The 10,934-nt window shown below is 49.6% G+C and overlaps 3 protein-coding genes and 1 long non-coding RNA gene across 6 annotated transcripts in view; 2 read left to right on the top strand and 2 right to left on the bottom strand.

Moving 5' to 3' along the window:
* JTB (jumping translocation breakpoint) overlaps positions 1-1,908 on the bottom strand; it is a 26,484-nt gene extending 24,576 nt beyond the window's left edge. Inside the window, exons 1-2 of the mRNA XM_034792775.1 lie at positions 1,763-1,908; positions 1,348-1,475 (exon numbers count right to left, since the gene is read on the bottom strand). Of these exons, the coding sequence (XP_034648666.1) occupies positions 1,348-1,475; positions 1,763-1,908 (274 nt within the window). The remainder of the gene's footprint in view (positions 1-1,347; positions 1,476-1,762) is intronic.
* A 154-nt stretch (positions 1,909-2,062) lies between these two features.
* On the top strand, positions 2,063-4,221 carry RPS27 (ribosomal protein S27). The gene is made up of 4 exons (XM_034792365.1): positions 2,063-2,200; positions 2,468-2,576; positions 3,281-3,391; positions 4,149-4,221. The coding sequence occupies exons 1-4, from the start codon at positions 2,195-2,197 to the stop codon at positions 4,175-4,177; spliced, it is 255 nt and encodes an 84-aa protein (XP_034648256.1). The 5' UTR covers positions 2,063-2,194; the 3' UTR covers positions 4,178-4,221.
* A 551-nt stretch (positions 4,222-4,772) lies between these two features.
* LOC117888719 lies at positions 4,773-10,454 on the top strand. Its single transcript, XR_004648361.1, has 3 exons — positions 4,773-5,081; positions 7,947-8,066; positions 10,268-10,454. It is a non-coding gene; the product is annotated as an uncharacterized LOC117888719 (long non-coding RNA).
* NUP210L (nucleoporin 210 like) overlaps positions 5,657-10,934 on the bottom strand; it is a 43,472-nt gene continuing 38,194 nt past the window's right edge. For all 3 annotated transcript variants that reach the window (XM_034792362.1, XM_034792363.1, XM_034792364.1), the window contains 5 exons: positions 10,442-10,692; positions 8,860-9,064; positions 7,939-8,043; positions 6,282-6,356; positions 5,657-5,793 (listed from right to left, as the gene is read on the bottom strand). In XM_034792362.1, coding sequence (XP_034648253.1) covers positions 5,702-5,793; positions 6,282-6,356; positions 7,939-8,043; positions 8,860-9,064; positions 10,442-10,692 — 728 coding nt within the window. In that variant the 3' untranslated portion in view covers positions 5,657-5,701. The remainder of the gene's footprint in view (positions 5,794-6,281; positions 6,357-7,938; positions 8,044-8,859; positions 9,065-10,441; positions 10,693-10,934) is intronic.

The following is a 10,934-nucleotide window of genomic DNA, read 5'->3' as shown; positions in this document are numbered from 1 at the left end:
GTGGGGAGCCCAGGGCTGGGGATTGAGGTGCACTGGCAGAGATAGGATGGAGGGAGCCCACGGCTGGGGAGTGAGGGGCACTGGCAGAGCTGGGGATGGGGAGCCCAGGGCTGGGGAGTGAGGGGCACTGGCAGAGCTGGGGGGTGGGGAGCCCAGGGCTGGGCTAGCAGGGGGCTGGGGATTGAGGGTCACCAGCAGAGCTGGAGGGGAGACCCCAGGGCTGGGCTATGTTTGAGCTGGGCTCGGTTTCTTTGGAATTCCTGCTGAACAAAGTGAGGTGTGGGGCAGGTTTACTGAAGCTGTTTTGTCTAACTCTTAGCCGGGCGGGTCCCATACCAGGGGAGGGTCAGTCCTACCCTCTCCCTCTTCACACACCAGATGCTTTTCTCCTTCATTTTCTCTTGCCCTAGGTCTGGGAGCCCCTCAGGCAGAACAATACTGATGATGGGATCCAGTTCCTCTCCCCACACTGCTCTGCGGTGGGCAAGCAGGAGCCCTTCAGTCACTGCGGGTCAGGACTCAGGATTGGGATGTGTGGAGCCAGGGACTGGATGAGCAGCAGGGACGGGCTATGGGTGGAGACTGAGGGGCCTCTCAGGGCTGTGTTAACTTGCAGGGAGCCCAAGCCTGAAGTAGCAGAGGGACTGAAGGACACTGGCAGAGCTGAGCGGGGACTCAGGGCTAGGATCGCAGGGGGTTGCAGGTCAGGAGTGAGGGGCACCAGCTGAGGTGGCAGGGGTAGTAGAAACTGCGTATCAGGACTGAGGGGCATTGGCAGAGCTGTGGGGGGCTCATTGTACTGCAGACATGCTCCAAAAACTTCCTGATATGAATTCATGGTGTGACCAGCGTCCCTGGGTCACCATCGTGGTTTGCTGACACCACATAAATCCTAATCCTGCAGATCATCCCTTTATCTGTGTCCTCAGAAAGATCCTGGGCAAAGCTTTCCTGCAGCCGGGAAGCGCCACGGGGTGAATTTTTCTCCCGGGATGTGCAGGAAGGAAGTGGCAGAAAGGCCTCTGTGCATTCCAGCTGGGCAACAAGCACCACTCTGCCCTCCAGTGACCAAACCACAGGACACCTCGCTCTTGGCCCGCTGCTGTTCCCTCTCTGCCCTGTTGTTTGCTAACCTCTTTGAGGCGGAAGTCCAGGTTCCAAGGGGAGCAAGAAATCCAGATGTGTGGGGCCCACACCTCGTGCCTGTGGCCCCGCAGGCTTCCAGCCGCAGAGGAGCCCCTCACTGGACCTGCCCCGTGCTGCTGGAGATTAGAGAACGGGGCCTTCGAGGCCTTTTCTAGAGTTCTCGCAGACTCACCCAACTGCCCTGCCCGGTCTCGGACTCACCCCGCTGACGGGGGCACCGGTAAGCTCCTCCCACATCCACGCTTGCATCGATGACGGTCACTTCCGCGTGGGAAGACCCCAAAGCCGCGTGCGGCCTGGCTGCACGGGGGCGACGTGGCAGCCAGCACCTAGGACGGGACGCGACGGAGGAGCCGGTCTCCGGTCGAGGCCACAGCAGGAGTTTGGGGGGGGTGACAGCAATTAACGAATTTCGGGCTCAGAGAAAGTGGGGCCCATCAGTCTTTGCGGGGCACGTGCCCAGCAGTCCGGCACGCTATGATGTCATCATCCCTCCAATGACATCACCGAGCGCTGAGACGCATCAGTGTCTCGTTGTGTCACCTCCTCCCATCGCCATGGCACCCACGGTGATGTCATGTGGGTCTGTGGGGTGGGCGGGACTGCGGAGCGCAACCAATCCGGGGGCACCTCAGCAGCATGGGGCTTGTAGGGAGGGATCTCAGGGCTCATCCCATGGGCCTGGGTCCCCAGGGACCTTCCCAAGATGGCGTCATTTCCCGCTTCCTCAGCCCCTGGGCGAAAGACCGACCCTCTTAACATGGCCGCTACTTCCGCCTACATTATTTCTTCTGGCTGAAGGCAAAGACCTTTTCAATATGGCGGCGCTTCCGGTAGTCGGAGCGCTTTGTTGGTGTGAACGACCTTCTCAAAATGGCGACACCGCCCAACTCTCTTTGCTCATTGGGTGGCAGTTTCGACCTTTCCAATATGGCAGCGGAGCCGTGCCAAGCGCTCACTTCCGCCCGTGTGGGGAACCCCGGAGCGGATATAGCGGCCCCGGTTTCCGGTCTAGCTCCTTTTCGGCCGCGGCTGTCTCCACGCGAACATGCCTGTGAGTGCGGCCGAGCGGCCCGCGGGGGGCCGGGCCCGGGAGCGGGAGCGTCCCCCTCCGCCGGCCGGGGCCGGGCTCTGCCGGCGGGGGCGGGGTCCGGCGGGGGCGGGGGTAGCGGGAGCCGGCCCAGGGAGCGGAAGCCGGGCCCGGAGCGGGGAGATGGCGGCGGGGGGGGGGAGGGGCCAAAGAGGGGGGGGGCGGGGGGGCCCCCTATGGGGGGGGGGCTGCCCCCCCCAGCCGGCCTAACCCGCTGTGCTTGGCTTGCAGCTGGCGAAAGACCTGCTGCATCCCTCCCCCGAGGAGGAGAAGCGGAAACACAAGAAGAAGCGTCTGGTCCAGAGTCCGAACTCCTATTTCATGGATGTGAAGTGTCCAGGTGAGGCCCTGGCCCCCCAGGCGGGACCTACAGCCGGAGTGGGGCAGCCCTTGGGCGCATGGCCCCAGGCTGCCCCCCGGCTGTGAGCAGTCGCGCTTCGCTCCCCAGGCAGGAGGCCGAAGGTACCTTGGTAGCCCCTGTGGTCAACACTGACCCTGAGCATGTGAGACTGGGTGGTGGTTGAAGTTGTCCTACTCTGGAAATCTTACAGACTTGTAAGGAATGCTTATCTCGAGAGAGCTGGGCCGGGGATAGACTGGTGGGCTGCAGGCCAAATCCAGACCGCCAGGTGCTTCTGAAGGGATCCTGGAATCTTACCTTTTTAACATTTTCTCTGGAGTCTGGACCTTGATTATACTTTGACCAAGAAATTTGGACCTTGATAAAAAATAGACTACTGTTGGACTAGACCCTGCAGTCTGCTGGAACTACCTGTAACATGCAAGCTTAAAACGTTTGCTTTTGAGAACCCTTTAAATCCCCATTATGGCCAGAGCAATGCACAACTGTTTGAACATTTTTCACTGTTGCCCTTAGCCCTCTTCTCTTTCTCCAGCAGATTAAAGTTTCACTTGCCTGCTGAAAATGTCAAAACATTTCTCCAATAATATGCCCGCTTTGTCATTGCTCCAGCAGTAGAAATAACCCTGCCCCAGCTCCTTTGTAGAGAAATATGCTCCTCTCAAACTTGTGCTTTCTTTCAGGTTGCTATAAAATCACCACTGTATTCAGCCATGCTCAAACTGTAGTTCTGTGTGTTGGCTGCTCAACGGTGCTGTGCCAGCCCACTGGGGGAAAGGCAAGGCTTACAGAAGGTAAACAGCAACTTGTACTTGAGAACCCAGCCAGCTACTACATTGTTTTACTGTGTCATCATAACCCCCTCACCTGTTTTGTCTTGCTCTTGTCTTACTTGAACTATAGTTTCCTCAGGGCAGGGAATGTATATCTTGGTTCTTAATGCATTGTACACCCTGAGTTAGAATACCCCATGTCCAGACTTTTACCTTGAGTGGCACTTCAGAAGAGGCTAAGATTGTCCAGTATGTGCCTGAAGTGCTTGCAGGGAGTGGGTTTGCGAAGTATAATGAAACTCCTCTTAAGTGACCAGCGACAATTAGTCTCCTAGAGCAGTTGGCAGGACAGAATGACTAGAAGCCTTGGGGATTCTTGAAGAATGCTTAGGATGGACTGCTATGTACGGGCTCCCCAGAGGGCCACTGGGGATATTGGCCTTCATGGTTACGAGCCACGCCGGGACTATTGACCTAGGTCTATGTTCTGTTGGCTCTGCTTCAGTTTTACTTCTATAATGATGGATCTGACTTAATGGATTTTGGAGCTGTTGATACCTGAGGATTTCAGACACTCTCCCAGTGGCTGAGTCCTTGTTGAGCTATGAGAATAAGGTCCGCCTCCCTCACAACCCCTAGAGGCCTTGTGGTACTGGTACCCTCCTGCGGACTGGGCACAATTCACTATTTAAGATAGTCAAAGGGGTAAACGACCCAACCATCCCCCACACAAGCTGGTAACGTGCTTGGGATTACTTACTGTTCTTTCCTTATCTAGGATGCTCCTTCAGACGAAAGCAGCACTAAACGAAAGTGTCTGAGATGGGTGGGACTACCTGCGCAGTTGGCAGTACAAATACAGATAGTTCAAGAGCATGGGATTCAGCCACGGAGCAACATTAAGTGTCAAGATGTGAACAGAAGGCTTTAAAGACGTCTCTAGACTGTGAGGGGAGAACATGACTTTCATACTGTCCCTGTAGCCTCACCCATCTGACTGTCAATAAATTTTGGATAAAATACAGCTTAGTCTGTTGCTTAACTTGATACTCGCATAGTGCTCTTTTGGGTGATATGAGCAAAACTGTTCAACAGGAGTGAACACACACATAGGCCTGGTCTATACTACCCGCCTGAATCGGCGGGTAGAAATCGACCTCTCGGGGATCGATTTATCGCGTCCCGTTGGGACGCGACAATCGATCCCCGAATCGGCGCTCTAACTCCACCAGCGGAGGTGGTAGTAAGCGCCGCCGACAAAAAGCGGCAGAAGTCGATTTTGCCGCCGTCCTCACAACGGGGTAAGTCGGCTGTAATACGTCGAATTCAGCTACGCTATTCACGTAGCTGAATTTGCGTATCTTAAATCGACTCCCCGCTGTAGTGTAGATGTACCCATAGCAACAGGTGCTATGACGAGACTCAGCAGGGAAAGAATATGGATATGCAGTGAGCCCCTGTTCACCCTGGAGGGAAACTAGTTATTCTCTCATCCCTCCCTCTCCTGAGACGTCAGCATAATCTGACCACTCTTAAAATGGAAGGTTCAACCACGGGGAATCCTGACTTTGCCCTGCTGACAGCACAGGCTTTTGCAAATGACTCCCAAATATTCCTCAAACCCCAGTAAAGTACCTTGTTACCCTCTCAGTGCTCTGACCTGATACTCTGCCTCTGCAGGCAGGCACAAGAAGCCTGCTGTATCATACAGGTATTTAAAAGGGTGTCATAAGGAGGAGGGAGAAAACTTGTTCACCTTAGCCTCTAAGGATAGAACAGGAAGCAATGGGTTTAAACTGCAGCAAGGGAGGTCTAGGTTGGACATTAGGAAAAAGTTCCTAACTGTCAGGGTGGTTAAACACTGGAATAAATTGCCTAGGGAGGTTGTGGAATCTCCATCTCTGGAGATATTTAAGAGTAGGTTAGATAAATGTCTATCAGGGATGGTCTAGACAGTATTTGGTCCTGCCATGTGGGCAGGGGACTGGACTAGATGACCTCTCGAGGTCCCTTCCAGTCCTTGAATCTGTACATTACTGGCCTGAAAAAGGTTTAAAAGTCAAACTGCTGGGTGGCTTCTGGACTTTATTCTGGCCCAAATCATGAGGGAGTTTTCTTGTTGCAGGATCTACCACACTGATCATTTAAAGTAGAATGGCACAAACTCTATTGTGTCTTTGGCAACATGATAGTGGGGCACCTGTCCGGTACCCATCAGTGTGGTCTGAAGAGTCTAGAGAACCAAGAAGGTGCTATGACTTCCAGTTACAGGAACTACACCTAACATCACGCTTCACTAGACATTTATTGTTGTACAAATAGGTACTTCTTTCAAACATGCCTTCTCCGTACGCTCCAAAGCCATAGCTGTGTCCTGTTTCTTCCATTGTGTTGTTGAGTACCAGCAGGAGGATATGAATACCCTAAGTGTGGGGGGGGGGAAAGTTAGTCAGAAATACCAGACTGCTTGGATAGCCCTAGGACACAGGAACAAAAAGGACAGGGTTTTACTTAGACAGCTGCTGCCATCTAACCTTGCAATTTATAGAAAACAATTCCTAAAACTTCAAGCCCCTTCCTGTACCTGAGACAAGGTGGGGGAGATAATATCTTTTATTGGATCAACTTCTGTTCTTGTCACCAACAAAAGATTACCTCACCCATCTTCTCTCCATATCCTAGGACCAACACAGCTACAACAAAAGTACCTGATCTCTGCTAGGGGAATTCAAATTCACTTTTCCAGGCTAGCTATTCTGCCTCCAGAGAAGTGAGTTTGGGAAAGAGCAAACAGGGTGAGAGAATGTCCTATCTTAAGCAAGTGATGTTTGCTACTGACCTTTGTATACAGCTGTTCCAACAAATTATATACAGTTCATTACAACAAGTTTCAAAAAGAATCCCAGCTTACCTGTCTGAGGTGTAGCTGAGATAGGAACATACACAATAGGTACAGTCTGTACTCTGGTCAGAAAGGCATTGTATGCTGCAAAAATAACAGCAGTGGAACAGGTATGAAGGTATAGTCTCATTGTGCTAAAGGTTTGTGTACACAGTTAACAGCAGTTTAAGGTGTGATTTAAACCAACACAAAGCTGCATGGCCATTTTGAAGTCATAAGGATTATACAAGGAACTAAAGCCACTATTCCTGGGGGGCGGGGGCTAAACTGCTCTAATTTCTGTGTTGATATCACACTTATTGATTTGCTTTAACTGAGTGTTCTACAGAGAGATGTGCTGTTTAGCTTATCAATTAGTATGGGTTTAAGACAGTGCACTAAGCCATGCAAACATAAGCATGAGTTTTTCCACAAGTTTAACTAAATGAATGCAACTTTGTCTAAAGGCCAGACTGGCAAATAAGATATTCCCACAAAACACATTTTCACAGCTTGTGTGGGTCAAAACCCTATTGCGAGTCTTCTTCCCTACCATTTATGCAGGTGTGTGAAGGGGGAAGAGAATGTGCATTTTGGCACTGTTGGGAAAATCTGATAAATCAGAATTGTGAGGCACAGAGTACCAAAATCAACAGGTGAAACTGACAAACGTTGCACTATTTAGATACCATCATAAGTATAAACAAACATCTATTAAAGGTTAAATCAGTAGTGCTTAAAAGGTACCCCTGTTGGAGCCAATAATCTTCTCTATCCAATAGTGACAGGGCAAGTTTCCACCACACTGCCCTTTGCCACTATACCTCAGCCCTGCTCCAGAATGAACATGTCTAGAGAAGAGAGGAATTTGGCTTTTCCATGGGGGGGAAGCAAATTCTTTAGGAACTGGACTCATTTCATGTAGGCCACTGAGCCTGCTCCTAACTTGGTTTATTTCAGGTTTAGAGTAGAAGCATCAAGCTTTAGCAGTGAAAGGCTCCATGTATATCCCAGTGCAAAGAACCCACATTGCTTTTTTCCCCTTAAAGTTTGCCTAAGGTGATTTTTCATACCAGGATGACAGTTTAATATGACCAATAGGGGCCTGGCAGTGCTGATGTATACAACATGTCCCAGTCAGCCTGTTATCCTTCAGAGGCAGATTCACTAAGTTACATGACATTTATGATGGGTGGTGGGTTTTTCCCTCCTCCTGAGATTTTATAAACTGAGGGCCTGTCTGCTTTATATGGTCATTAAAGATGGAAGGGTACTTACCTACATATCTATCTTTCTTACTGGCCAAAATGCCCTTTCCTCATTGGTGGATACTAGTTGGTGTCTACATGAAAGGTGGCTGTATCCCTGTCCAGTAGTATGTATACAGGTTCTTGAAAGGCATTACAGAAATAGGACAGACACCAGGATGATCTTTGGGGGTTAAACCTTTGTGTGCTAGATGTATTCTATTTCAGGACATGGTCTGAAATGTGGTTGGTTGTGGTGGGTACCGGTTTGTTTTGGTTTTTTAAATCCAGGGGCTTGTAATTGTCAAACACACTCAGAAGAGTATTGCACTCTTCAAAATACACACACAGTGTAACATCCACATGCTTGTGTTCAACGACTGAATGAACACACAGGTAAAGCTGCCTGTTTACCTGCAACCCTCTTTGTTTTCACTTACTGAGAAAGATTACAGCTGTCGCTGCTAGAACAGCAAAGAGGGTGAAGAGAAGGATCTGGTAAGAGCCCATAAGCTGTTGGACAATTCCTGCTTCACTGCACGGACCTAACATTTTCCAGAAAAAGGAGGTAAGATTCAGTCTTGCGTGTAGGCAGACTCCTCGTTTCTGTAATAAATGACACTGTAGAGACATGCATCAAACCACTCTGCAGCTTTGTTGCAAGAACTAACTGAAAAGAAATATGACATACGCGGTTTCAAAATCATTAACCCTTTCCATAGGAATTTGGTGCTGGAGCCTTAAGGAATGAAGTTCTCTCCCTAGACCAGGTGCAGCACAAACAGGTGCAGTGAAAGTTTCCTGGCTCAGGCCCCCTCAAAGTGCCTCACTAGAACTTGGAGGGACCCACCCCATGGACTAAGGGCAATTCAGTCTCCCGATTCTATCGGAGACTCCCCTCTGTTCACTAGGACATAGACCCAGACCACCAACTCATGTCATGTAGACTACTAACTACAATCAGATGGAAACCGCTTTGCATCATTCTTAACCTGCAGCTCCCTACAATGCCTCTTCCCACCCGCATCAAGTTCAGCTGTTCACACCTAGGGAGTAAGCCTCTTCCTTGTGATCCCAGAGTCTTCACTGTGAAATGAAGAAAAGAGGGCCCCCTCGTTATGGAGTTAGCATTCAGAAGGACCAATGCTGGGTGGTGTTGGGTACTTAACTTCCACTAAGGTCAATGAGAGTTAAGATACCACACAGGTTCAGCCCTAGACACAGTAAGGTAGACGCTTGTTTCACTTTCTTGTAACAGGAAAGCAGACTGGAATGGTAAAGAATGAGGATCCAGTAACAGGCACACCGCTTTGATGGCACTATTGCATCTTCTCATGCAAACAAGACCAGCTGATACTTACTAAACAGAGGCTGCCCTGCCAGAACTCTCACAGTTATGGTAACTCTTTGGCCTGTGAGAATACAAGAGACATTGATAAAGATGGGGGCTGCCATCTGGTGGAGAGATGTGAGATTGACCACACTAACTGGGTAGGAGACAAGTCCAGGCATGTTGGGTGAATGTTCAGGCTGCCTCACTATTATCACAGGAGAGTTGGGGTGGACCTTTGAAAACAGACAAAAAGCAGTTATTGAAAAGGTAAACAAAAACAGTACAAGCCAGTTCTGTATACTACTAGGGTTCTGCCAAATTCATGGTCCATTTTGGTCAATTTCATGGTCATAGGATTTTTTAAATCATAATTTTCATGATTTCAGCTATTTAAAGCTGAAATGTCACGGTGTTGTAATTGTAGGGGTCCTGACCCAAAAAGGAGTTGTGGGGGGTCACAAGATTATTGTAGGGGGGGTTGTGGTACTGCTACCCTTACTTCTGTGCTGCTGGCGGCGGCAACTGCCATCAGAGATGGGCAGCTGGAGAGCGGCAACTGCTGGCCAGGATCCCGGCTCTGAAGGCAGAGCCGCTGCCAGCAGCAGCACAGAAGTAAGGATGGCACAGTATGGTATTGCCACACTTACTTCTGCACTGCTGCTGGTGGGGCGCTGCCTTCAGAGCTGAGTGCCCAGCCAACAACCACCGCTCTCCGGCCACCCAGATCTGAAGGCAGCACAGAAGTAAGGACGGCAATACCGCGACCCCCTTAAAATAATCTTGTGACCCTCTTGCAACTCCCTTTTGGGCCAGGACCCCCAATTTGAGAAATGGTCTCCCTTGTGAAATCTGTATAGTATAGGGTAAAAGCACATAAGAGACCAGATTTCACGGTCCGTGACGTTTTTTTCATGGCCGTGAATTTGGTAAGGTTCTAAATATTACACACTTAATAGCGAGGTTATTTACAACAATGTAGTAGTGATGATAAGTATTCTTGTAATTACCATAATTTGCAGTGGGTAGCAGAATATTGGATGTGCTGATACTTCCAGAAACGTCCTGGGCCTGCTGGCATGACCTTGCAGACACAGTGCATACGAAGTTATGCGGCATGGGAGGTGCCATTTTGAAGACTGCACCACCCTGCCCTGGCGGGTGTGACTTCGCACAGAGAGAGAGAGAGAGAGAGAGAGCGTGTGTGTGTGGTCACTCCAGTGGGGGCAGAGTGGTGAGCTCTTCATCCAGTTTTCTTTCAGTATCAGACAGGCGACAAACCACCCCAAAAGAGGATTGTCCAGTTGGAAACTGGACAAATGGCCTGCCTAGCAGTGGGGTTACTGTAACTTAGGTTCTCCCTGGTCTACCTGCCCACCATTTTCCCCCCTCCTGACATAAAAGAGGGGAAGTGCTCAATTAGTGGTGTTTTTTTACAGTGTTTCCAAACACAGAAGTAACTCAATCATTTCTTGAAGAATCTCCCACAAGGGACTGCTCAGACCGCACCTACTGTACCGGGATCAGATTTTCCCTACAGATACATCCTAAACAGAAGGAAGAAAGGTATGTGTATGCCCCAGGAATGGAGGGGCAGAGAGCTTTTTATGTACCTCCAGCTTTTCTAACACTTTCTCAGCTCCCAGCACTCTGATCTTGCCATTTAGTTGTTTGCTGCTAAAAACCAATTCAGACTGGTTGAGGTAAAATGCGGGGAGGAAGGGAACCAGGATTCTTTGCATTCCATCCTTGCTTTGTTCACTGAAGAGACAGACCATCACATCTACAGAGACCTCAGCAAAACTCAAAGCCAGCAGGACTTCATCAGACTGGGGTTTAGCAGTGATTATGCAGGCATAGAGACCTAAATTCAAGATGGGGAAAACCAAAGAATAAACATTCAGAGGTCTTGTGTTTGATTGTTTTTAATACATAAGCTCTCTATCACCGGAAAACTACAAACAGTGAGGGGAAAGGAGAATTCACTATGCATATTCTTACCCAATGCTAACAAGTCAGCAGAAACAGTGTTTGTGAAACAACACCATGTTCTCAATCCGGTGGAGAAATGGGAATTTTGAGGGAAGAAAAAAAAAAATCAAAAAT

The sequence above is a fragment of the Trachemys scripta genome, chromosome 16 (genome assembly GCF_013100865.1).
Source record: "Trachemys scripta elegans isolate TJP31775 chromosome 16, CAS_Tse_1.0, whole genome shotgun sequence".
NCBI classification, from domain to species: domain Eukaryota; kingdom Metazoa; phylum Chordata; order Testudines; family Emydidae; genus Trachemys; species Trachemys scripta.
This window is presented reverse-complemented; position numbering and strand designations above follow the sequence as displayed.

Excerpts from the sequence above, each read along its gene's own strand:
- RPS27 (XM_034792365.1), top strand. Across the intron at positions 2,577-3,280 it reads CATGGATGTGAAGTGTCCAG|GTTGCTATAAAATCACCACT; the intron begins GTGAGGCCCTGG and ends GCTTTCTTTCAG. Across the intron at positions 3,392-4,148 it reads AAAGGCAAGGCTTACAGAAG|GATGCTCCTTCAGACGAAAG; the intron begins GTAAACAGCAAC and ends TTCCTTATCTAG.